At 51.4% G+C, this 26,987-nt stretch overlaps 1 protein-coding gene across 1 annotated transcript in view; it reads right to left on the bottom strand.

Annotated features, from left to right (window-relative positions):
* CPS1 (carbamoyl-phosphate synthase 1) overlaps window positions 1-25,855 on the bottom strand; it is a 144,705-nt gene extending 118,850 nt beyond the window's left edge. The window contains exons 1-8 of the mRNA XM_068160742.1: window positions 25,697-25,855; window positions 17,026-17,170; window positions 10,425-10,514; window positions 8,898-8,954; window positions 6,068-6,160; window positions 4,687-4,776; window positions 2,655-2,783; window positions 316-422 (exon numbers count right to left, since the gene is read on the bottom strand). Coding sequence (XP_068016843.1) covers window positions 316-422; window positions 2,655-2,783; window positions 4,687-4,776; window positions 6,068-6,160; window positions 8,898-8,954; window positions 10,425-10,514; window positions 17,026-17,170; window positions 25,697-25,767 — 782 coding nt within the window. The 5' untranslated portion in view covers window positions 25,768-25,855. The remainder of the gene's footprint in view (window positions 1-315; window positions 423-2,654; window positions 2,784-4,686; window positions 4,777-6,067; window positions 6,161-8,897; window positions 8,955-10,424; window positions 10,515-17,025; window positions 17,171-25,696) is intronic.
* Between the last annotated feature and the right edge of the window lie 1,132 nt (window positions 25,856-26,987).

The raw sequence follows: 26,987 nt of genomic DNA, 5'->3' as shown, positions 1-26,987 counted from the left end.
TGGGCTATGCACAGCAGGTGTGTAGGAGCTGTTCCATACTGATAGCCAATCTCAAGATGTGACATCCTAGGAGAAACTTTCCATTTGTTGGGGATAAATGACACCAAATACTTTCCAGGAGTCCTCAGGAAAAGTAATGCATGACACTAACAGCTTAAACTGAAGGCAAGGAGAATGGCTGGACTGAAGCAGCAACGCTGCTGAGATACAAGCTCCCAAGAAGGCAGTCCCGCAGCAAAGCACTGCTGCTCTGTGACCTGCTGCAGTGCTGAGCTGGTGTAACTGGGCCCTGGGAAGCACAGGGGCTTGCCTCACCTGTTGGCCACCTGCATCTTGTAGGAAGTAGCTCCAGCTGCTATCCCAGTGATCAGATTCCCCATGCTAATTCCAAACAAGGGCTCCGGCCGGTCGCTCTCCAGCACCTAAAATGAAAGAGATCTCAAGAGCTGCTGGAGTGTCTCTGCTCAGCAGCTGGACCACAAACCGTGGCAGGGGGGCAGCTTTAGGCTGATGCCTAAGGAAATTTTCTACAGATCTTGGGTAGAAAGTGGTAGAAAATGTGCCTTAGCAAAATATTCCATGGATTGAGTAGGAAAGTGATAGAATGTAAAGAAATTACCATTGGATGTAAAGGGAAAACAATGATAAGGCCTAAATAATCCTTCTGGTCTGGTAACTGACATAAAGCTGGTTGTAAAAACCATTTTCTCTCTCTTTCTCAACTCTAGCTCTAGCTGATACTAGCTGGTGGCTTTGCTTAGCTGTTGCTGACCTTGGCTGCATTCTTGTTGTGGCTAAGTAACTAACAAGGGGCCCAGAGAGTGGTGGTGAATGGTGCCACAGCCAGCTGGCAGCCAGGCACCAGTGGTGTGCCCCAGGGAGCAGTGCTGGGCACCATCCTGTTCAATATCTTTAGTGATGATCTGGATGAGAGGATTGAGTCCATCATCAGTAAATTTGCAGATGACACCAAGATGGGGCAGGTGTTGATCTGTTAGAGGATAGGAGATCTCTGCAGAGGGACTTTGCCAGGCTGCACAGATGGGCAGAGTCCAAGGGCATGAGACTGAATACATCTAAGTGCAGGGTTCTACACATTGGCCACAGCAACCCCAGGCAGTGCTACAGGCTGGGGTCAGAGTGGCTGAGAGCAGCCAGGCAGAGAGGGACCTGGGGGTGCTGGTTGATGGTAGGCTGAACATGAGCCTGCAGTGTGCCCAGGTGGCCAAGAAGGCCAATGGCATCCTGGCCTGTATCAGGAATAGTGTGGCCAGCAGGAGCAAAGAGGTCATTGTGCCCTGTGCTCAGCACTGGTTAGGCCACACCTTGAGTCCTGTGTCCACTTCTGGGGCCCTCAGGTTAAGAAAGATGTTGAGATGCTGGAAGGTGTCCAGAGAAGGGCAACAAAGCTGGGGAGGGGTCTGGAGCACAGCCCTGTGAGGAGAGGCTGAGGGAGCTGGGGTTGCTTAGCCTGGAGAAGAGGAGGCTCAGGGGAGACCTTCTTGCTCTCTACAACTACCTGAAGGGAGGTTGTAGCCAGGAGGGGGTTGGTCTCTTCTCCCAGGCAACCAGCACCAGAACAAGAGGACACAGTCTCAAGCTGTGCCAGGGGAGGTTTAGGCTGGAGGTGAGGAAGAAGTTCTTCCCATAAAGAGAGATTGGTCATTGGAAGGTGCTGCCTAGGGAGGTGGTGGAGTCACCATCACTGGAGGTGTTTAAAACCAGCCTGGATGAGGCACTCAGTGCCATGGGTGAGTTGGTTAGATGGTGTTGGGTGATAGGTTGGACCTGATGATCTCAAAGGTCTCTTCCAACCTGGTGAATTCTGTATTCTGTAACAAGTTATTCTCTGCTCATCTGTTTTCTCTTGTGCAGGGAGGAAGGGGTCAGAGAGGGAGAAGCTGTTGGTAGCCCCCTGGTTTTGTCCAGAGAGGCCCTTGTGTTGTTTCTACATTGTAAATCTATGTAAATATTGCATATTTTGTACATATCCATTGCACTTCGTGCTTCTAGGGTTTACTTTGCATGTAAATAGAGCTTCATATGCTTCCATCCCAAACTGAGCTGGTCTGGCAATTTTATTTGGGGGGGGTAGCTCTCCAAATTAGTTGGGGGGAGGGGGGTGATTTCAACCCACCATAGCCAACTACCTCACAGCAGCCACCCAGAGCTGGGAAAAAGCTGAGGGGAAGGATGGCAACAGCCTACAGGAGAGACTTTCCTCTTCTCCTGTGCTTCAGAGGGAAGTCTCAGAGCATAGCCTGATGCCCAGGTGTGCTGGAGGAGACTAAGCAAGGACACTGCACTACAGCCAGTGTGTGTGAGACAGAGAGGAGTGCTGTGAAACCAGGGCTGCTCTTTCACCAGGTCCCAGAGCTCCTGAAAGAGCAGTGTGCCTTAAGGCACCAGAAAGCTAAAGGTGGTAATTGTATTTTGCTGTAGATTGTTCACCAAGGTCCTCACAGCCTTTTTGTGGGGATTAGCCTGGAGACAACTCCCAGCCAGCCAAGCTGAAGAATATCCCAGGCAGCTGCAATGACTTGAGAGACATTTGGTCTGTCAGATCTTCGTGCAACCAACTGGTTAGATTTCAGGCACTTGAAACAAAAGGTAATTAGACCACAAAAACTGGCCTAAGGGTTCTTGCACTGTACCTTTCTGACATTCTGAATCACCTCCTGGGCTTTCATGGGGTCCCCTGGTCCTCCAGAAATGATAAGGCCATCATACTCCATGCTGGTGAAATCATGGTCCCATGGAACCAAGTGCACCTCTGCACCTCGCTGGGGGAAAAGAAGACACAAGGGAAGAAGAGATGAGGGGAGGAGGGCAGCAAATATCTTGGTGTCAGGAGGTTGTTGTCTTGCTCTTGTGGCCCAGAGGGTGAGTTTGGGTTTCAGTCATCCTTTTGCCAGGGAGGTCCTCACTCCACTGCCTGATTATTTTCACAAAACCGGTAGGCTTAGTGTCTTAGAGGCACCTCAGGGTTTGCCAAGCCAGCCTGAAACTCAGTCCCGAGATCCCAGCTTACTAATAAAATGCAAAATGAGAGTGCAGGCATGCTAGAGCAGTATGTTCACTTCTACAAAGTGGATCTGAGTTGGGCCCACCCCAGGCACAAACCCAGGCTGGGTGCAGAGGTTGCTCACAGCCACCTCCAGCCTGGCCTGAAAAACCTCCAGGGATGAGGCTTCCACCACCTCCCTGGGCAACCTCTGCCAGTCTCTCACCACCCTCATGGGGAACAACTTCTTCCTGACATCCAATCTCAATCTACCCATTTCTAGTTTTGCTCCATCCCCCCCAGTCCTATCACTCCCTGACACCCTCAAAAGTTCTTCCCCAGATTTCCTGGAGCCTCCTTCAGATACTGGAAGGCCACAAGAAGGTCTCCTTGGAGCCTTCTCCTCTCCAGACTGAACAACCCCAACTCTCTCAGTCTGTCTCCAGAGCAGAGCAGCTCCAGCCCTCTGCTCATCCTCACGGCCCTTCTCTGGCCTCACTCCAGCACATCCAGGAACTGCAGAGAAACTCAGAACTGAGGAACCACAGGAGGTCAGATGGTCCAATCCCTCCTTTGACCAGGGATAACTTCAACTTTAGGAGAAATTGCTGAGGGCACTGCTCAGTTGAGTTTTCAATCTCTTCAAGGATGGGACACTGCAAAACTTTTCTGGGCCCCTCTCACCCATTCACCACCCTCACTGGGAAATTCTTTCACCAGAAGTTTTTCACCAATGTAGGCTGACCTCCTTTGGTTGTCCTTTAGAGAAGCTGTGTCTCATGTTTTGCAGCTCACCTTCCAGGAGTTCTTCTCCTGGCTGAGAGGTTGCTGCACAGGTCTGTTGCAGCCACTGCTCTGAAGGCAGCTGCTGAATGCCTGCACAGTGCAGGGTTCATTAGCTGACCTACTGCACACTGCCTAGAGCCAAACTATCACATTCCACAGGTGCCAAGAACAACACCCTCTCCTTGGCACCCTGGGGTTGGAACATGCTGCAGAAGCTACCTCCTTGACATGCTGCCACCTCTGATTGGGAAAAGATTTTAGCTTAGATGTGTGGTTGGGTTTGACTGGTTAAGGGATTGATAGCAAAGAGTATAAAACACAGCCACTCTGAGCTATAGGCACCTGGGATAGGGATTTAGGTTAGGACCTTAGGTTAGGAACAGCTTGTGGGGGGGTTAGGGCTGCTAGGGACTTCTGCTTCTGTCAGTTAGCTACTTCTGGTCAGGGCTTCAGTGTAGGGACGCTGCTCGGGATAGGCTCAGGATTATTGTTGGCTGCTTTGTCTGTTAAGGGCTTCCAGGACTTCAGCTGTTAAGACTCTGTACTGCTGGGGATTCCACAGTGCAGCAATAAAGGACTTCTGGGAGGACTTCTGAGATTCTCTGCCCTCTGCATTTCTGGAATCTCCTTGCTATACAGCAACAGGGTTCCTGCCTTCATTCCTCACCCAATGGCCCCTGGACCAGGAGAACAACACAGGTCTTCTCCCTTACCCTCTCAATAGAGCACAGCAAGCTCAGAACACACAGAACAAGTCCCACACCATGCAAACCATCCTAAAAACTGCACCTCAATTTAGGAGAGCTGCTCCTGGAATTGAGTGTGCCCAGGTGGAGTGCAGGTGAGGCTCCTACCAGAGCCAAACAAGAGCTGAAAGGCACAAAGCCGTGACCAACCTTCACGAGCAGCCGGATGATGTTGTGCTTCAGCCCACAGTCCACAGCCACAACTTTCATTGGATTCCCTCTGCCATAGACCTTGACTTCCTGCCAAAAAAAAAAAAGAGACAAACCAGGCTATCAAAGACACATCACCCCCTACCCATAAAACACAGGGAAGATGGGTGGCACAACAACTGCTCCAATACGTGGCACTGCACAATCGATTTACAGGGAAACCTCCAGAAGTACTGCAGACATCAATGCTGCCTTCAGCTGCCTGGGGAAGCAGAAGCTTTGGTGCTCTTTTAAATACCCTTGATTACAGCAGCAGCAAGCCCGAAGATACAGACCTGAGGATGTGTGGTTGGAAAGCTGTGACTTGGAGCATGGGACTGGGGGTGTTGGTTAGCAGTCACTGAACGTGAGCCAGCAGTGCCCAGGGGGCCAAGAAAGCCAATGGCATCCTGGCTTGGATCAGAAGCAGGGTGGGCAGCAGGGACAGGAGGTGACCATCCCCCTGTGCTCAGCTCTGATGAGGCCACACCTGGAGTGCTGTGTTCAGCTCTGGGACCCTCACTCCAGGAAGGACATTGAGGGGCTGGAGAGTGTCCAGAGAAGGGCAATGAGGCAGGAGAAGGGCTTGGAACACCTGGGCTATGAGGAGGGGCTGAGGGAGCTGGGGGTGTTCAGGCTGGAGAAGAGGAGGCTGAGGGGAGACCTCATTGCTCTCTACAGCTCCCTGAAGGGAGGTTGGAGTGAGGAGGGGACAGCCTCTGCTCCTTGGTGGCAAGGGACATGAGCAGAGGCAATGGTTCCAAGCTGCAGCAAGGGAGGTTTAGTCTGGATGCTAGGAAATATTTCTTCCCAGAGAGAGTTCTGAGACATTGGAATGGTCTGCCCATTCATCTTCTCACAGAGGTTCTCTGAGAAACTTAGAGTCCCTCAAGAAAACTCCACTCTCCATTTCACAAGGTGTTTTGGAGACCCCTTGATTCCTCACCACATTCATCCTTAAAACACAGCTCATGCTGTGGTGAGCTTTAAGGCAAGCAGCCATTCTTGCCATTAGTTCTTCTTATGTTGGATAATGTCCATCATCCACTAGGTCTAACTAGATCCCCAAGACTTCTCTAGTCTGTCTCTGTAGCACACAACCAAAGTGCTGTTCAGACTACATTCAGCTCAACACAGCTCATTTTACATCTTCCACTGTGCACAGCAGGAGCCATGGGGATTCTACAGGGATGGTATTGAGCTGACAGCCCTTCAAAGGCCTCTATGGCTTAGGAAAGGTCCCCAGACTGTCTGTTGAGAAAGACTGGGCAATCCCCAGAACAAACAGGGAGCAGCTGCTATCTGGAGTGTACAGCCCTGGGACTGCAGAAGAACTTCTCACCTTGGTTGAAACTTCTGCAATCAAGTTTTGCTTGTTTGGGTCTGCAAACTCCACAGGCTGACCTTCAAATTCAATCTTCCCAAGGAGGGTGCCCTGAGGAAATACAGCAGTAAACAACAAAGCAGGAGCAAAGGAGAAGCTGTGAACACTGGGACGAGGTGCTGACAGGCACAGCAACTGGAGCAGCTGCTTGGAGGTGGTTTCTTAGCATCTGATAACCCTTTCCAGCCTCTTCAGAAGCTTATGAGCCCTCCTCAGTATCATAACTCTGTTTAAAACCCCTCATTCAGGAAAGAATGCTATTAACAGCAGCAAGATTTGTTAGCAGGCAGTTTGGCAAGCTGTCTGGTGACAGTGACATGGGTTGACTTCCAAGAGGATCAGAATCCCCAGGTAACTGCTGTGTAGACTTGAGAATAATCCATAAGGCACTGTGCAGCTTTTTTTGGATTTGGAAACCCACTGTGAGGTCTTCAGCCACCTCCTGTGGATAGCTGCAAGGCAGCAGAGCTGTGTGGGAGGCAGCTCAGCACAGCTGTTTAATGAGTAAACTGTTAAAAGAGAAACCACAATAAAACACCTCCAGCAAGCTTGGCTCTGGTGCTGGTACCACCTCACAGAAGGCAGGGCACCCTTGCTCTGCCAGCAGCACATCCTCCTCACAGGATCACAGGATCAGAGGATGTCAGGGGTTGGAAGGGACCTCTGGAGGTCTTCCAGTCCAACCCCCCTGCCAGAGCAGGACCACAGAATCCAGCACAGGTCACACAGGAACACATCCAGACAGGGATGGAAAGGCTCCAGAGGAGGAGACTCCACAACCTCTCTGGGCAGCCTGCTCCAGTGCTCTGTGACCCTCACAGTGAAGTTCCTTCTCATGTTGAGGTGGATCCTCCTGTGCTGTAGGTTATATCCATTGCCACCTATCACAGGGTGCAACTGAGCAGAGCCTGTCCCCTCCCTCTTGACCCCCAGCCCTCAGATATTGATAGACATTGATCAGATCCCCTCTCAGCCTTCTCCTCTATGGACTAAACAACCTCAGGGCTCTCAGCCTCTCCTCCCCAGGCAGTGCTCCAGTCCCTTCAGCATCCTTGGAACACTCTTTTTCATTAAATTCCTCAGTGGAAAAATCCCTGCTATGGCTTTGTCCCACTCCTGGAATAAGCACTAGAACAGGCTGCCCAGAGAGGCTGTGGAGTCTTCTTCTCCAGAGCCTTTCCAGCCCTGTCTGGATGTGTTGCTGTGTGACCTGTGCTGGATTCTATGGTCCTGCTCTGGCAGGGGGCTTGGACTGGAAGGTCTTCAGAGGTTCCTTCCAACCCCTAACATCCTGTGACCCTATGATAAACCAGAATCTCTCAGTCCCAGTATGAAGGACATTATATTACCATACAGTGCCAAATTAGAGCAAATATTCATTCTGGATGTTGATCCACTGAGCAGTGTGCCTAAAGAAAGCAGAACACTTATTCCTATGGCATAGAGCTGCACTTGTCTGCTGGCTGTGTGAGAGGGACACCACGCCGGATTCCCACAAGAATTCATCTCTACGGCTCTGTTCAAGCTGTATTTACAAGCAGAAGTACAATCTACTATGGAATGCAATGAATATGTGCAAAATATACAGGATTTGTAACATTTACAGTTATTAACAACTAATAAACAGCACAAGAACCACCCTGGTCAAAGACCAGGGGAAGCTGATAGCTTCTCCTTCCACACTTACATAGAACAGGAAACCCAGAGCAGATCCAGGGGCAGGAGTTGATCTGCTGGAGGGTAGAGAGGCTCTGCAGAGGGACCTCGACAGGCTGGACAGATGGGCAGAGGCCAAGGGCATGAGATTGAACACATCCAAGGGCCAGGTTCTGCACATTGGCCACAGCAACCCCAGGCAGTGCTACAGGCTGGGGTCAGAGTGGCTGAGAGCAGCCAGGCAGAGAGGGACCTGGGGGTGCTGGTCAATGGTAGGCTGAACATGAGCCTGCAGTGTGTCCAGGCAGCCAGGAGGGCCAATGGCATCCTGGCCTGCATCAAGAACAGTGTGGCCAGCAGGAGCAGGGAGGTCATTCTGCCCCTGTACACTGCACAGGTTAGGCCACACCTTGAGTCCTGTGTCCAGTTCTGGGCCCCTCAGTTTAGGAAGGAGGTTGACTTGCTGGAAGGTGTCCAGAGAAGGGCAACAAAGTTGGTGAAGGGTTTGAAACACAGCCCTGTGAGGAGAGGCTGAGGGAGCTGGGGTTGCTTAGCCTGGAGAAGAGGAGGCTCAGGGGTGACCTTATTGCTCTCTACAACTACCATAAAGGAGGTTGTAGACAGGCAGGGGTTGGCCTCTTCTCCCAGGCAAGCAGCACCAGAACAAGAGGACACAGTCTCAGGCTGCACCAGGGGAGGTTTAGGCTGGATGTTAGGAAGAAGTTCTACCCAGAGAGAGTGATTGCCCATTGGAATGGGCTGCCTGGGGAGGTGGTGGAGTCACCATCATTGGAGGTGTTCAGGAGGAGACTTGATAGGGTGCTTGGTGCCATGGGTTAGTTGATTAGGTGGTGTTGGATGATAGGTTGGACACAATGATCTTGAAGGTCTCTTCCAACCTGGTTTATTCTATTCTATTCTATTCTATTCTATTCTATTCTATTCTATTCTATTCTATTCTATTCTATTCTATTCTATTCTATTCTATCAGGGCCTTTGGAGGATGTGAGCAGCTTCTGAGGTCAAGGCAGCCCAGCAGCAGCATTGCTGCCCCAAGGTTTGCTCTGTTGTCAGGAAAAGGCCCCAGAAACAGCAAAGTTAATGCAGCTGGATCAGGAGAAGCAGATCTTACCTTGCCACGGATTAACTTGGAGAGCATTCTGGTATCAATCCCATAGAGTGCAGGCACCTGGAAGTAAAACAAAACACAAGAGAAGAACAAGTTAGAGAACAAGCAGCTAAGACAGCAGAGAACAAGACAGGGGAAGACAGAAGCCAGATGGCTTTGCTGAGAAGGAGATGTTCTTGTTTAAGGAGCTATGGCTCTCAGTAACACTAATGTCAAGGCTGCCTCACTTCCAGCTCTTCCCTTCTCCCTGCTGCCACCCATAAATACCTTAGTTCTCCAAACCATAGGCTCATGGAGTGGTTTGGGTTAGAAGGGACCTTTAAAGGACACCTAGTCCAAAGTCTGGTTTCTTCACTAAAAAGCACAAAATAAAGAATTCATGTGGCAAATATCTGTCTCACTTCTGAGCCCTGTTTTGCTTTGCTTGTGAGCATCTAACTTTGCCAGCCATCAGAAACGGCAGTGGCAGTCTGCTGACACATCCTTGACTCCCACAGCTTCAAGGCATTGGGGTTCTGGCAGCTAAGACCTCTTGAGGTTATTATGTGACAACCACCAGGAGCAGCAATACATTTGCTGAGAGAACAGAAGCACACAGGATCACACAGAATGACACACAATCAACCAGGTTGGAAGAGACCTCCAAGAACATCAAGTCCAACCATCACCCAACCCTAACTAATCAACCAGACCATGACACTGAGTGCCTCATTCAGGCTTGGCTTAAACACCTCTAGGGATGTCGACCTCATCACCTCCCTGGGCAGCACATCCCAATGGTAAATGTCTTTTTCTGGGAAGAACTTCTTCCTCACTTCCTGCCTAAACTTCCCCCTGCACAGCTTGAGACTGTGTCCTCTTGTTCTGGTGCTGGGTGCCTGGGAGAAGAGACCAACCCCCACCTGGCTACAGCCTTCTTTCAGGTAGTTGTAGACAGCACGAAGGTCTGCCCTGAGCCTCCTCTTCTCCAGGCTAAACAATCCCAGCTCCCTCAGCCTCTCCTCACAGGGCTGTGCTCCAGACAACTCCCCAGCCTTGTTGCCCTTCTCTGGAAACCTTCCAGCATCTCAACATCTTTCCTAAACTGAGGGGCCCAGAACTGGACACAGGACTCGAGGTGTGGCCTAACCAGTGCAGTGTACAGGGGCACAATGACCTCCCTGCTCCTGCTGGCCACACTGTTCCTGATGCAGGCCAGGATGCCATTGGCCCTCTTGGCCACCTGGGCACACTGCAGGCTCATGTTCACCCTACTATCAACCAGTGCCCCCAGGTCCCTTTCTGATGGAGAACCAAGCACTCCTATTTAATTAACATTCCTTCTGGCCAGAGCTTGCAAATACCATTGCACCCTGAAAAAGAGACATAGATGAAGAGTCAGGGAATGAAGGGTCACAGAGTGAGCCCCATACGGACTGGTGAAGACATCTGAGGAGAAAAGTGGTTAGCAGCTCAGAGCCAGCAGTCTTTTCCCCTGCTCCCACACTTCCAGGTCTGTTCCCATGAAGCAGTTACCCCTAGATTGCTCACCTTTTCTTCCTGCAGCCACTCTCCCAGGCTCCGGACAGCCTGCCAGTGGCTGTACTCACTGCTGTAGTCCAGCACCAGCAGACCTGAAACCTGCAGAGAGGAGAGATGTCATTTGCCACGGAAGGAGCACCCTGGACTGGCTGTGGTAGGTTGGAATTACCCCAAAAAGAGAACTGTCAGACCAGCCCAGCTGGAAAGCAAATGAAGCTCTATTTACAAGCAGACTGCAATCTAGAGGTATGGGATGCAATGAGTATGTACCAAATAGCCAATATGTACAGGTACTTACAAACAACACCAGGACCCCCCTGGACAAAACCAAGGGGCTACCAACACCTTCCCCCTCCCTGCTCCCTTCTCCCACTCTATACAAGGTAAAAGAGAGAGAGAGAAGAGCAGAGGAGCTGTTAGTACTTAGCCACAATGCAGAAACACAGCCAAGGTCAGCAAGCCAGCTGAAACGACCTGTTAGTATCTGCTAGAGCAAAGGAAGTTCAAAAGAGAAAGAGTTGGAGTCCACAACTAATGTAATGTCAATTATCACAGTATCACAGTATCACCAAGGTTGGAAGAGACTTCAAAGTTCATCAAGCCCAACCTGTCACCACAGACCTCATGACTAGACCATGGCACCAAGTGCCACATCCAATCCCCTCTTGAACACCTCCAGGGATGGTGACTCCACCACCTCCCTGGGCAGCACATCCCAATGATCAATGACTCTCTCAGTGAAGAACTTTCTCCTCACCTCCAGCCTAAACTTCCCCTGGCACAGCTTGAGACTGTGTCCTCTTGTTCTGGTGCTGGTTGCCTGGGAGAAGAGACCAACCCCTTCCTAGCTACAGGTAGTTGTAGCTCCTTCAGGTAGCTGTAGAGGGCAATGAGGTCACCCCTGAGCCTCCTCTTCTCCAGGCTAAGCAACCCCAGCTCCCTCAGCCTCTCCTCACAGGGCTGTGCTCAAGGCCTCTCCCCAGCCTTGTTGCCCTTCTCTGGACACCTTCAAGTCTCTCAATGTCCTTCTGAAACTGAGGGGCCCAGAACTGGACACAGGACTCAAGGTGTGGCCTAACCAGTGCAGAGTACAGTGGCACAATGACTTCCCTGCTCCTGCTGGCCACACTATTCCTAATGCAGGCCAGGATGCCATTGGCCTTCTTGGCCACCTGGGCACACTGCTGGCTCATATTCAGGTGTCTGTTGATCAGCACCCCCAGCTCCCTCTCTGTTTGGCAGCTCTCCAGCCACTCTGACCCCAGCCTGTAGCTCTGCATGGGGTTGCTGTGGCCAAAGTGCAGCACCTGGCACTTGGACTTGTTGAATGCCATCCTGTTGGACTCTGCCCATGTGTCCAGTCAGTCGAGGTCCCTCTGCAGAGCCCTTCTGCCCTCTAACTGACCAACATCTGCTCCTAACTTGCTGTCAGCTGCAAATTTGCTGATGACTGACTCAATCCCCTCATCCAGATCATCAATGAAGATGTTAAAGAGGATGGGGCCCAGCACTGATCCCTGGGGCACACCACTGGTGCCTGGCTGCCAGCTGGCTGTGGCACCATTCACCACCACTCTCTGGGCTCAGCCTCCAGCCAGTTCCTAACCCAGCTCAGAGTGCTGCTGTCCAAGCCAGGAGCTGACAGCTTGGCAAGGAGTTTGCTGTGGGGGACGGTGTCAAAGGCCTTGCTGAAGTCCAGGCAGACCACATCCACAGCCTGCCCCACATCCACCAGGCAGTCACCTGAGCATAGAAAGAGATCAGGTTGGAGAGGCAGGACCTGCCCTTCCTAAATCCCTGTTGGCTGGACCTGAGCCCTTGGCCATCCTTCAGGTGCTCAGTTATTGCCCCCAGGATAATCTGCTCCATCACTTTCCCTGGCACTGAGGTCAGGCTGCCAGGCCTGGAGTTTCCAGGTTCCTCCATCTGACCCTTCTTGTGGATGGGGACCACACTGGCCAGTTTCCAGTCATCTGGGACCTCACTGGACACATTATCACACCAAAGGGATTATTTAGGACCTTATCATTATTTTCCCTTTACATCCAATGGTAATTTATTTACATTCTATCACTTTCCTACTGATTCCATGGAATATTTTCCTAGGCACAGCCTCAAACTGTCACACTGGCCCAGGACCTTCTGAGTTTTCACTCTTCATTCCCTGCAAACTGAATCATAGACAGGACATAAAGCTTGGCAGACATGGTGTGGCTGCTCTTAGGTAACAAAAGGACAGCAAAGCTGAGACTTCCCAGGTGGGGTGCACAGAGCACAAACCCAGCAAAGGGGTAAAGTCCTCACGCTCTCTCATAAGTGCACCTGGGTCCTTTTAATCACAGAATGGTGCTGGAAGGGACCTCTGGAGATCCTCTAGGGCCACCCCTCTGCTAAAGCATCTTCACCTAGAGCAGGTTGCACAGGATCATGTCCAGGGAGGGCTGGAAAGTCTCCAAAGAAGGAGACTCCACAACTTCTCTGGGCAGCCTATTCCAGTGCTCTGTGACCCTCACAGTAAAGAAGTTTCTCCTCATGTTGGGGTGGAACTTCTTGTGCCCTAGTTTGTGTCCATTGTCCCTTGTCCTATCACAGGGCATCATTGCATGGAGTCTGGCCCCATCCTCTTGACACCTGCCCTTCAGCTATTGATAGACATTGATCAGATCCCCTCTCAGCCTTCTCTTCTCCAGACTAAACAGCCCCAGGGCTCTCAGTCTCTCTTCACAGGGGAGATGCTCAAGTCCCCTAAGCATCCTTGTGGCTCTCCCTTGGACTCTCTGCAGCAGGTCTCTGCCTCTCTTGACCCGGGGAGCCCCAAACTGGACACAGGATTGCAGATGTGGAGATGCTCAAGTCCCCTAATCACCCATGTGGCTCTTTGTTGGAATGTCTCCAGCAGTTCCCTGCCCCTCTTGAACTGCAGAGCCCAGAACTGGACGCAGTACTACAGATGTGGCCTCTGTAAGGCAGATCAGATGGGCAGAAGAAGCTCCCTCATCACAGGGCGCCCAAAACTGACAGAGTACTGTGACTTCCAGGTACCAAAAGCTGCAAGCTGCATTGACCCAAGAAAACACTGCTCATTAGAAAGGAAATGGAGATTTTCAAAGAAAACAAAAGGTGGGGGTTTGATTCAATAGTTTGGTTAAGAAAGCTTTTCACTTTTTAAGTGACATTTCATTTCAGAAGTCATCTCCATGCTCCAGCATAGTTAGATAGCTTAGAAAAGAGTCATTTCCCCTCAAGACAATAAAAAGCATTTCACTGGCTCTGCAATTTCACGGGCTGGTTTCATTTTCCAGCGCTGCATGGCCACAGCCCTGCTCCTAGCCAATATCCCCTCTCACCACAGTGTCTACCCAGACATTCAGAAAGCCTTTAACACCATTTCCCACAGAACACTCATGGCCAAACTGGCTGCTCATGGCCTGGCTGAGCAATGCTCTGCTGGATACAGCACTGCCTGGGTGAAAGGGCCCAAAGTGTGGTGGTCAGTGGAGTCAAACCCAGCAGGCAGCCAGGCACCAGTGGTGTTCCTCAGGGCTCAGTGTTGGGACCACTGCTGTTTAACATCTTGGTTGATCACCTTGATGAAGACACAGAGTGTGTCAGCAGTGAGTTCACAGATGGCACCAAGTGAGGTGGCAGTGTTGATCTGCACCAGGTCAGGGAGGCTCTACAGGGAGGGGGTTGAGGTCCCATCCCTGGAGATATTGAAGGTGAGGCTGGAGAGGACTCTGGACAACCTGATCTAGTTGGGGATGTCCCTGCTGACTGCAGAGGTTTTGGACTAGATGACCTTTTGAGAGTGTATGGGTCAAAATTAAAGGCAGGACAGGGGAAGAAGATATTACTGTGGGGGTCTCCTACAGGCCACCTGACCAGCAGATCCAAGCAGATGAGGCCCTCCATAGGCAAATAGAAGCAGCTTCCAGGTCACAAGCCCTGGTCCTCATGGGTGATTTCAACCACCCGGACATCTGCTGGAGGGACAACACAGCAAGGCACCAGCAATCCAGGATGTTCCTGGACTGCATAGAAGACAACTTCCTCCTCCAAATGGTGGAGGAACCAACAAGAAATGGTGCTATGCTGGACCTTGTTCTCACCAACAGGGAAGGGCTGGTAAGCAATGTGAGGCTCATAGACGGCCTTGGCTGCAGTGACCATGAAGCAGTTGAATTTAACATCCTCAGGGCAATCAGGAGGAAGTATTCCAAGCTCACGACCCTAGACTTTAGGCGTGCACATTTTGATGGCTTCAGGGATCTGCTAGCCAAAGTGTCGTGGGACAAAGCCCTGGAGGGAAGAGGGACCCAGGACAGCTGGTCAGTATTCAAGGACCACCTCCTCTGTGTCCAGGAGCTCTGTGTACCAACAAAGAGAAAAGCAGGTAAGAACGCTAGGAGGCCTGCCTGGATGGGCAAGGAGCTACTGGACACACTATGACTTAAAAGGAAACTCTACAGGAAGTGGAGGGAAGGACAGGTAGAACAGGGGGAATACAAGGAAGCTGCCCGAGCAGCAAGAGTCCTGGTCAGGAAAGCCAAAGCAGAGTTTGAGTTGAATCTAGCCAGGGAGATTAAAGGGAATACTAAGAACTTTTACAGGTATATTAATGGGAAGAAGAAGACTAGGGAAGGTGTGGGCCCCCTCAGAAAGGAAACTGGTGACATGGTCACAAGTGATGAGGAAAAGGCTGAGGTACTTAATAACTTCTTTACCTCAGGCTTCACTGCAAGGGCCTCTAGCCACACTCCTGATGTTATGGAAGTCAAAGCCAGGGACAGGGAGGAAGAACTGCCCATTGTAAGTGCAGATCAGGTTCGTGATCATCTGAAGAACCTGAAAGTGTTCAAGTCCATGGGACCCGACGGGATACACCCACGGGTGCTGAGAGAACTGGCAGAGGAGGTTGCTAAACCCCTCTCTATTATATTTCAAAAGTCATGGCAAGCTGGGGCAGTCCCCACAGACTGGAAAAGGGGAAACATTGCCCCCATCTTCAAAAAGGGCAAGAAGGAGGAACCAGGGAACTACAGGCCAGTCAGTCTCACCTCTGTGCCTGGAAAGATCATGGAACAGATCCTCCTGGAGTCACTACTCGCTCAAAAGAATAGTGAAGAGGTGATTGGGAACAGTCAGCATGGCTTTGCCAAGGGCAAATCCTGCCTGACCAACCTGGTGGCCTTCTATGAGCAGGTGACAAAATTAATAGATGAGGGGCGAGCAATTGATGTCGTTTACCTGGGCCTGAGCAAAGCCTTCGACACTGTCCCACACCACATCCTGGTCTCCAGGCTGGTGACACATGGGTGTGATGGGTGACCACTAGATGGATAAGGAACTGGCTTGATGGCCGCACCCAAAGAGTGGCTGTCAATGGCTCCATGTCCCAGTGGAGGCCAGTGACAAGTGGAGTCCCTCAGGGATCAGTCCTGGGACCTATCTTATTCAACATCTTTGTGGGGGACATGGACAGTGGCATTGAGTGCACCCTCAGCAAGTTTGCTGATGACACCAAGCTGTGTGGTGCAGCAGACACGCTGGAGGGAAGGGAGGCCATCCAGAGGGACCTTGACAGGCTGGAGAGGTGGGCACAAGCCAACCTCATGAAGTTCAATAAGAGCAAGGGCAGGGTCCTGCATCTGGGTCGAGGCAATCCCAGGCACAAATACAGGCTGGGCAGTGACTGGCTGGAGGATAGCCCTGAGGAGAGAGACTTGGGGGTGCTGGTGGACAAAAAGCTCAACATGAGCTCTCAGTGTGCACTTGCAGCCCGCAAAGCCAATCAGATCCTGGGCTGCATCAGGAGAAGTGTGGCTAGCAGGTCGAGGGAGGTGATCCTCCCCCTCTACTCAGCCCTGGTGAGACCCCACCTGGAGTACTGTGTCCAGTTCTGGAGCCCCTATTACAAGAGGGACATGGAGGTGCTGGAACGTGTCCAGAGAAGGGCCACGAGGATGATCAGAGGGCTGGAGCACCTCTCCTATGAGGACAGACTGAAGGAGTTGGGGCTGTTCAGTCTGCAGAAGAGAAGGCTCCGAGGAGACCTCATTGTCGCCTTCCAGTATCTGAAGGGGGCCTACAGGAAGGCTGGGGAAGGACTTCTCAGGATCTCAGGTAGTGATAGGACTAGGGGGAATGGAATGAAGCTGGAGGTGGGGAGATTCAGGCTGGATGTGAGGAGGAGGTTCTTCCCCATGAGAGTGGTGAAGCCCTGGAATGGGTTGTCCAGGGAGGTGGTCGAGGCCCCGTCCCTGGGGGTGTTTAAGAGCAGGCTGGATGAGGCTCTGTCCAGCCTGATCTAGTGTGGGGTGTCCCTGCCCATGGCAGGGGGGTTGGAACTAGATGATCCTTGTGGTCCCTTCCAACCCTGAATGAAACTATGAAACTATGAAACCTTTGGAGGTCCCTTATGGCCTGGACCATTCTGTGATTCTATGTTTTTATGGCCACCATTCCTCCAAAGGACAATGTCCAGCAGAAAAAGAAAGGTTGAATATTATTGATTCCTATCTCTTGTGAGGGTTCCAGTTAGCTCTTCTGCACACACAGAGCACACTCAGGCTGCTAGCACCACCCTTTGCCCTACATCTCCCTTTGTTACCTTGATCCCATCAGACTCCAGGAACCTCCTGAGGCCCATTTCATCCAAAGCAGCTGTGTCAGGCACTCCACCATTCCCAACTATGGGGTTAGCCAATGTAAGGATCTGTCCTTTGTAGCTGGGATCTGTCAAGGCTTCGGTGTATCTAGATGAAGAAGGGACAGAAGAAAAGTACATTGGGCTGGAGTTGAGAGGAAAACAAAAGAAGGCAGTAAAAACAAGACAGGTTTCAATTCCCCACATGGCAAAGAGACAGAAAAGGTACTCAGGTGAAAGCATTCTTGGTGTAAAAGCAGCCCCACCTCTGCATCTGCCCTGACTTTGCCATCTGTGACTAAACAATTGGCACTGAGAACAAGGAAAGGCTTTGGCTTCTCATGTTTGCTTCAAGCTGCTGGCAAACTCAGCCTCCTTGTGGTTGAATGTAAGGGCAACAACTCCACAAAGTGCAGAGTGCTCAGAGACCAGCAGTAAGCTCATGGAGTATCACTTGACCTCCAGACAACAGCCAGGGCTTGGTCACTCCCTGGGCACATCGCAAAGGCAGTGCTTTACCACTGCTGTATTCTTTCTCCTCTGCAGTGCAGGGTGGTGGAGTCACCATCCCTGCAGGTGTTCAAGAGAGGATTGGATGTGGCACTTGGTGCCATGGTTTAGTAGTCATGAAGTCTTGGGTGACAGGTTGGACTTGATGACCTTTGAGGTCTCTTCCAACCTTATTGATTCTATGATTCTATGACTTGCCCCTCTCAGTGGCAATAGAAGCTCAAACTGAAAAGCCAACAGGTATCAGAGCTGTTCACCCACTCTGGAGCATGAGACAAGGGGCAGTGGATAGAAACTGCAGCACAGAAGGTACCACCACAACATCAGGAGGAACTTTTTACTATAAGGGTAACAGGGCACTGGAACAGGCTGTCCAGAGAGGTTGTGGAGTATCCTTCTCTGGAGACTTTCCAGACCCATCTGGATGTGTTCCTGTGTGACCTGTGACTTCAAACTAGAGAAGAGCAGGTTGAGATTGCATGTGAGGAACAAGTTCTGCACCATGAGGGTGGTGAGACACTGGAAGAGATTGCCCAGGGAGGTGGTGGAAGCTGCATCCCTGGAGGTTTTGGAGGCCAGGCTGGATGTGGCTGTGAGCAAGCTGCTGTAGTGTGAGGTGTCCCTGGCCATGGCAGGGGGATTGGAAGTGGATGATCCATGAGGTCCCTTCTAACACTAACAGTTCTGTGATTCTATGATTCAACTGGCAAGATGCCCAAGTGTTTGGAAGTTGGTATGTGTGTCTCTGAAGCAGGCAAGTTGAAGGCAAGGCAGCACAGCCTGCTCACAAGGACCCAAAGCATATCCTTTGTTTTCAGCCCAGGGAGAATCCCTGGTAACAGCAGCAACTTTGTTCAAGCACCTTCCTGCAAAGCTGTCTCAGCAAGGACAGAGCTGAAAGCACAGGGGATGTTGTTCTGCAGCACAGGATCAAGCCCAGAACTTTGTAAAGCATCAGCTGTAGATCCAGCCTTACTTCCAAGCCCAAAGGAGGGGACAGGCTAAACACAGTCTGTTGCAGCCACTGCTCTGAAGGCAGCTGCTGAATGCCTGCACAGTGCAGGGTTCATTAGCTGACCTACTGCACACTGCCTAGAGCCAAACAATCACATTCCACGGGTGCCAAGAGCAACATCCTCACCTTGGCACCCTGGGGTTGGAACATGCTGCAGAAGCTACCTCCTTGACATGCTGCCACCTCTGATTGGGAACAGATTTTAGCTTAGATGTGTGGTTGGGTTTGACTGGTTAAGGGATTGATAGCAAAGAGTATAAAACACAGCCACTCTGAGCTATAGGCACCTGGGATAGGGATTTAGGTTAGAGCCTTATGTTAGGAACAGCTTGAGGGGGTTAGGGCTGCTAGGGACTTCTGCTTCCGTCAGTTAGCTACTTCTGGTCAGGGCTTCAGTGTAGGGATACTGCTAGGGATAGGCTCAGGATTATTGTTGGCTGCTTTGTCTGTTAAGGGCTTCCAGGACATTAGTTGTTAAGGATGCTCTGAGACTCTGTACTGCTGGGGATTCCACAAGGCATCAATAAAGGACTTCTGAGAGAACTTCTGAGATTCTCTGCCCTCTGCATTTATAGAATCATACAATCATAGAATCACAGAATTGTCAGGGTTGGAAGGGACCTCAAGGATCAGCCAGCTCCAACCCCCCTGCCATGGGCAGGGACACCTCACACTACAGCAGCTTGCTCACAGCCACATCCAGCCTGGCCTGAAAATCCTCCAGGCATGAGGCTTCCACCACCTCCCTGGGCAACCTCTGCCAGTCTCCCACCACCCTCATGGGGAACAACTTCTGCCTAACATCCAATCTCAATCTACCCATTTCTAGTTTTGCTCCATTCTCCCCACTCCTATCCCTCCCTGACACCCTCAAAAGTCCCTCCCCAGCTTTCCTGTAGCCCCCTTCAGATACTGGAAGGCCACAAGAAGGTCTCCTTGGAGCCTTCTCTTCTCCAGACTGCACAACCCCAACTCTCTCAGTCTGTGTCCACAGCAGAGCAGCTCCAGCCCTCTGCTCATCCTTGTGGCCCTTCTCTGGACACCTTCCAGCACCTCCAGAGCCTTCCTGCAATAGAGGCTCCAGAACTGGACACAGTGCTCCAGGTGGGGTCTCAGCAGAGTGGAGCAGAGGGGGAGAATCCCCTCCCTGGCCCTGCTGGCCACACTTCTCTTGCTGCAGCCCAGGCTCTGCTTGGCTCTCTGGGCTGCAAGTGCTCACTGCTGGCTCCTGCTGAGCTTTTCATCCCTCAGCACCCCCAAGGCCTTTTCTTCAGGGCTGCTCTCAAGCCAGAGCCTTCCCAGCCTATATCAGTGCCTGGGAATCTCGCTGCTATACAGCAGCAGGGTTCCTGCCTTCCTTCATCACCCAATGACCCCCAAATCAGGGGGGAAAACAAGCCTGGTCTACATGTCCATGCTCCTAATTCTTCAGGCACAGTCCTCCCTTTTCACCCCTAATCTGCTGCACACTGCTGCAGCAATCCATCAAACAACTGCTGTCTCTCAACCCCAAAGGCAGCTGGCATTTGGGTACAGATGAACTCATCCACACAAACATTTAGCCAAACGCATCAAGGCACTTCAGGATGAATCTGCCCTATCCAAAACACAATTTGTTGCTGTCATTACTGTCTAAACAATAGGTAATTGGCAACTCCAGTCACCCACCAGCCACAAGAGAGAGTTTTATGGCGCATCAGACTGACTGCCAGAAGATTAATTGTCAGGTATTGGGAAACGCTTCAGAACAACCCACACTGGGTGCAGGCAGATATGGACCAGGCAGCACAGCAGGCAGCTCTGAGAAATGACAGACCCAACCAACAATGGCCATGAAAGATGTGCAGGCAATCTTCTGCTGCTCACATCTCCCCTTCCTGCTGCAGGTGACCAGCCAGACAAAGTGCAGTGTGGGCACAGCACTGCAGTGAGCATGTGCACGCTCACCATTGCTCTTTCCCAGGCAGTTGGATGTGCTTCCAAAAGCATTTGCCCTGACTTTGCCATCTGTGATTAAATATTACACACTGACAACAAGGAAAGGCTTTGGCTTAGAATCATAGAATCACAGAATGGTCTGGGCTGGAAGGGACTTCCAAAGACCATCCAGTCCAACCCCTCTGCAGTCAGCAGGGACATCCCCAACTAGATGAGGTTACCCAGGCATGGAGCCTCAACCACCTCCCTGGGCAACCAGTTCCAGTGTTCCACCACCCTCATGGTGCAGAACTTCTTCCTCACATCCAATCTAAATCTGCTCTGCTCTAGGTTGAAGCCATTGTCCCTGGTCCTGTCCCTGCAGGCCTTTGCAAACAGTCTCTCTGCAGCCTTCTTGTAGCCCCCTTCAGGTCCTGGCAGGTTGCTCTTAGGTCTCCCTGGAGTCTTTTATTCTCCAGGCTGAACATCCCCAGCTCCCTCAGCCTGTCCTCAGAGCAGAGCTGCTCCAACCCCCTGAGCATTCTCATGGCTCTCATTTGTGCCCTCTCCATCAGGTCCATGTCCTTCCTGTGTTGAGGGCTCCAGACCTGCACACAGCACTGCAGGTGAGGTCTCAGCAGAGCAGAGCAAAGTGGCAGAATCACCTCTCTGGCTCTGCTGGCAATGCTTTGGATGCAGCCCAGGCTGCCCTTGGCCTTCTGTGTTGCAAGCTCACACTGCCTGCTCATGTCCTGCTTCTCCCCAAGTCCTTTTCCTCAGGGCTGCTTTCTATCCCCTCCTCCCCCAGCCTGCATTGACAGTGAGGATTGTTCCAGCCCAGGTGCAGAACCCTGCACTTGCTCTTGTTGAGCCTCATGAGGTTCCCCTGGGCACCACCTCTCCAGCCTGTCCAGGTCCCTCTGGATGCCATCCTGTCCCTCTGGGGCATTGACAGCACCACTCAGCTTGGTGTCACCTGCACCCTGCTGCTGGTGCCTGGATCCTGCTGTCTGTAGCACTGATAGAAATATTAAACAGCACAGCACAATACAGACCCCTGAGGGCCTCCGCTGTCTCCATCTGGACTTGGAGCCACTGAGCATCACCCTCTGGATGCAACCATCCAGCCAATTCCTTACCCACCAAACAATCCTTCTCATGTTTGAGTTAAGAAAACCACAGGGGCTGCTGGCAACCTCAGCCTCCTTGTGACTGAAGATAAAGGAAACAACTCCACCAAGCACAGACTGATCACAGAGCCACTGTAAGCTCAAGGAGTATCACTTGGCCTCCAGGCAACAGCCAGGGCTTGGTCATTCTTTGTTAATTACAGGGCTTTGTTAATTACAAAGCTGCTGTAAGAAACCTTTCCCTGCTATTTGTAATCAGCAAACAAGGACAGAGAGCTTTGGCTGGGGGATGGAGGCTCAGCTCTGCTGGGAGATGCAATGATGCCCTTTAAGCACAACTCCTTGTGGAGCACGGGGGAGCAGATGGGAACAGGGGCTCCAAAGATGCTGCAAGGTCTAATCCTTGTTGTGCCTGCCCAGAAGCCTGCTTGATTCCAGTCAATTCCTATCAATCAGCTCTCTTGCTAGACTGCCAAGGGAAACACAAACACACAGAGTTAGTGGAGGCAAATGCATTTCCTGAGCTGTTTCCAGCATGGGGATATTTTATGGGTTGTAATTCTTTCTTCTTTCTTAATTGAAAATCCCCTTCCTTTCTTTTTGGTCATGCACCTAACAGATGGCTGCCACACTAGGATTATTTTTGTCTTGAGCAAATGGTTCAGAAAAGTTAATCTTCCTGCCTTCCTAATGAAACATTCAACATTGCACCCACAGAACAATGCTCTTTGCCCTCTCTTCCAGAGTAGTATGACAACATTTCAGCCAGCCTGAGCTCCCTCAGGCCTGGAAGCTGCACACACATACAGTGCTTTGGCTTCCAGTTCTAGGACACTAGTAGAATCATAGAAGCATCGAGTCACAGAATCAGAGAATCAGAGAATTAGAGAATCAGAAGCATAGAAAAACAGAATCATAGAATGCTCTGGGTTGGAAGGGACCTCCAAAGGTCATCCAGTCCAAGCCCCCTGCAGACAGCAGGGACATCCCCAACTAGATCAGGTTGCCCACAGCCCTCTCCAGCCTCACCTGGAATATCTCCAGGGATGGAGCCTCAACCACCTCCCTGGGAAACCACTTCCAGTGTTTCACCACCCTCCTGGTGCAGAACTTGTTCTTCACATCCAATCCAAATCTGCTCTGCTCTACTTTGAAGCCATTGCCCCTGGTCCTGTCCCTGCAGGCCTTTGCAAACAGTCTCTCTGCAGCCTTCTTGTAGCCCCCTTCAGGTCCTGGCAGGTTGCTCTTAGGTCTCCCTGGAGCCTTCTCTTCTCCAGGCTGAACAACCCCAGCTCCCTCAGCCTGTCCTCACAGCAGAGCTGCTCCAACCCCCTGAGCATTTTTGTGGCCTCCACTGGATCCTCTCCATCAGGTCCATGCCTTTCCTAATCAGAATGTACAAGCAGGGCTGAGGATTCCAGGTGCAGAGCATAAGATTAATCCTCCCAGCAGAGATCCCAAGCTGACCCCACTCAGCATCCAGACACATTCACTTCACAGAAAACAGTGGCCTGTGGCTTCACAGCAGCCATGACAAAATTACCACCCCCTGTTCACAGGCTCACAGGATGTCAGGGGTTGGAAGGGACCCAAAGAGATAATCGAGTCAAAGCTCCCTGCCAGAGCAGGACCATACAATCCAGCTCAGGTCACAGAGGAACACATCCAGACAGGCCCTGAAGGCCTCCAGAGAAGGAGACTCCACAACCTCTCTGGGCAGCCTGTTCCACTGCTCTGTGACCCTTACAGTAAAGAAGTTCCACCTCGTGCTGAGGTGGAACCTCCTGTGCTGCAGCTTACATCCATTGTCCCTTGTCCTATCACAGGGAGCAAGTGAGCAGAGCCTGTCCCCTGCCTCCTGACCTGCAGCCCTCAGATATTGATAGACATTGATCAGTTGCTCTCTCAGTCTTCTCCTCTCCAGACTAAACAGCCCAGGTCCCTCAGCCTCTCCTCACCAGGCAATGCTCCAGTCCCCTAATCAACCTCATAGCCCTCTGCTGGACCCTCTCCAGCAGATCCCTGTCCCTCTTAAACTGGGGGGCCAAAACTGTTAGCCTCTTGCTCCCTATACTGACAAACTGTGTTGTGCCCAGCGAGCCTGTACACAGCCCCAGCCCTGAGCACCTCCTTCCCACAAGCACTCAGCCTCTTGCAGCATCCACTAAAAGAGGTACCTGGGATGCTCTGTCTTCCTCATCTCTGTGCTCAGAAGCACCAGGCAGAGCTCCCAGCATTTCTTTCACTGCACAGCAAAGCACTGGGCTTCTAGCAAATGTTTATGACCTGCAACAATGGAATTTTTTCAGGCCAGGCTGGATGTGGCTGTGAGCAAGCTGCTGTAGTGTGAGGTGTCCCTGCCCATGGCAGGGGGGTTGGAACTGGCTGATCCTTGAGGTCCCTTCCAACCCTGACAATTCTATGGTTCTATGATTCTATGAATGCTGTGAACTCTTCCTCTTCTCTGAATCAATAAAAGCCATGTTCTTGGAGACTGCTCTGAAGATGCAGCCCTAAACATTGTGGATGTTCCCTTCACATCCATATGCTCCCCAGAAGAGAACTCTCCTTCACAGGAATACTCTCCACATCACCAGGAAATGAGCAAGCACAGCCTCTGCTGCCAGAGTTAACATGTGGAGAGGAAATGAAACCATCAGGTCCTCCTTGACTCCTGTGATGTGACAAGATTTATTGCCCATGCTCTATCACCCAGAAGAGAACTCTGGTGCCCTCCATCATTCTGATCTACATTGAACAGTTGCTTGTTGGCAGGCATATTAACATAGCCAGTAATTAGTGCTGTCAAAAAACCTTAACTAATTGCCTCCCAATCAAAAACTTTGCAAACAGATACCCCTCTGCAGCAATTTAACATTCTCACCAATGAGATCATTTGAAAACTCATCCTGTGAGTTTCTCCAAAGGAGAGCAGAATTTGAGGGATGCAAGGCAGCTGGGCAAAGACAGCTATAAATGACTGCAGAGACAACTCAAGCACCAGCAACCTCACAGCTGGCTTGAGAGCAGCCCTGAAGAAAAGGCCTTGGGGGTGCTGGGGGAGGAGAAGCTCAACAGGAGCCAGCAGTGAGCACTTGCAGCCCAGAGAGCCAAGCAGAGCCTGGGCTGCAGCAAGAGAAGTGTGGCCAGCAGGGCCAGGGAGGGGATTCTGCCCCTCTGCTCCACTCTGCTGAGACCACAGCTGGAGCACTGTGTCCAGCTCTGGAGCCTCTATTGCAGGAAGGATCTGGAGGTGCTGGAAGGTGTCCAGAGAAGGGCCATGAGGATGAGCAGAGGGCTGGAGCTGCTCTGCTGTGGAGACAGACTGAGAGAGTTGGGGTTGTTCAGTCTGGAGAGGAGAAGGCTCCAGGGAGACCTTCTTGTGGCCTTCCAGTATCTGAGAGGGCTACAGGAAAGCTGCGGAGGGACTTCTTAGGGTGTCAGGGAGTGATAGGACTGGGGGGAATGGAAAAAAAAGTAGAAATGGGTAGGTTCAGATTGGATGTTAGGAAGAAGTTCTTCCCCATGATGGTGGTGAGAGACTGGAATATGTTGCCCAGGGAGGTGGTGGAAGCCTCATCCCTGGACGTTTTTAAGGCCAGGCTGGATGTGGCTGTGAGCAAGCTGCTACAGTGTGAGGTGTCCCTGCCCATGGCAGGGGCTTGGGGTCCATTCCAGCTCTGACAATTCAATGATTCTATGACAAATCCCCTCCTTGGCACTGCTGGCCACACTTCTCTTGCTGCAGCCCAGGCTCTGCTTGGCTTTCTGGGCTGCAAGTGCACACTGAGTGGAAGTGATCAGATCCCTACACAAGGATCTCAGTCATGATGAGTCACACCAATCTTTGATGTTGCTCATCACCACAAATGCTCTGACAGAGGAGGATTGGCTGAAGTCTCTTTATTACCTGCTTCTCTGTATGCCTACCGTGGAGTGTTTCCTCATAGCAAACACTCCGTGCTGGGATCAGGACCCTATGAGCTTGGCAAAAGAAGCTTTCACACTTCAACAAGCTGCCAGAGACCCTGTGGTGCTCTTATCTTATTTGCTTTTGCCTTACCCACACAGCCCAGTGTTGAATACGACTTCCCCTGCCGTGGAGGATGGGTGGCCAAAAGAGTAGCCTTTCATCTTCGTCCCATCTTCCAGCACCAAGCTGGCTGGCTGCACCTGGAGAACAGCACAGAAAGAGACTCAAACAGGGGAGGCAAAGGCTTTGGTTTTTACACAAGTCTGACCTAGGGCAGCTGCCTTTCACACCTCATGCTCTAAGTCTTCCTGCCCCTCTCCCATTCCCAGCTGCCAAGACACCTGCTCTTTTTTACCACCCTCCTGATGCTCTTTTTCACCACCCTCCTGACGCTCTTTTTCGTTCTAACACTCTGGCAGCTTTAGGTTGAGGCCTAAGAAAAATCCCCTAGAAAATAGTAGAAAGGGAAATAAATTACCATTGGATGGAAAAGGAAAATAAGGTCTAAATGATAAGGTCTAAACAATCACATTGCACACATTGGCCTTGCTAACTGCCATAAAGTTAGTTCCACAAACTATTCTGTCTCTCTTTCTCAGCTCTAGCTGATGGCTTCTGCTTGGCTGTGCTGACCTGGGCTGCATTCTTTGTTGTGGCTAAGTAACTAACAAGCTACACTCTCTGCTTTCTCCTCTTTTCCTGGTACAAGGTAGGGGGGGAGAGTGGGGGGAGGGCAAAGAAGGGGGAGCTGTTGGTAGCCCCCTGGTTTTATTCAGAGGGGGGCTCTGTGTTGATTATAAACTGTAAATATATATATATCCAACCAGAGCTGGGCAGGCTGAGAGCTGGCTGCAGCCAAACCTCAGGGAGTTCAGTAAGGACAAGTGCAGGGTCCTGCATCTGGGGAAGAGTAACAGCAGGCACCAGGACAGGTTAGGGAATGCCCTGCTGGAGAGCAGCTCCATGGAGAAAGACCTTGGAGTGCTGGTGGGCAGCAAGTTCTGCATGGGACAGCAATGTGCCCTTGTGGCCAAGAGAGCCAATGGCAACCTGGGGGCAGCAAGAAAGTGTGGCCAGCAGGGCTAGGGAGGTTCTTCTCCCCCTCTGCTCTGCCCTGCTGAGACCACACCTGCAATCCTGTGTCCAGTTTGGGCCTTTCGAAGTCAAGAGAGACAGAGACCTGCTGGAGAGAGTCCAAGGGAGAGCCAGGAGGATGCTTAGGGGACTTGAGCATCTCCCCTGTGAAGAGAGACTGAGAGCCCTGGGGCTGTTTAGTCTGGAGAAGAGAAGGCTGAGAGGGGATCTGATCAATGTCTATCAAGAGCTGAGGGCTGGGGGTCAAGTGGAGGGGGCCAAGCTCTTTTGGGTGGTGCACAGCAAT

This window comes from Melanerpes formicivorus, unplaced genomic scaffold, assembly GCF_026170545.1.
Source record: "Melanerpes formicivorus ecotype bairdi unplaced genomic scaffold, bMelFor1.0.p_v2 SCAF_52, whole genome shotgun sequence".
In the NCBI taxonomy this organism is placed as follows: domain Eukaryota; kingdom Metazoa; phylum Chordata; class Aves; order Piciformes; family Picidae; genus Melanerpes; species Melanerpes formicivorus.
This window is presented reverse-complemented; position numbering and strand designations above follow the sequence as displayed.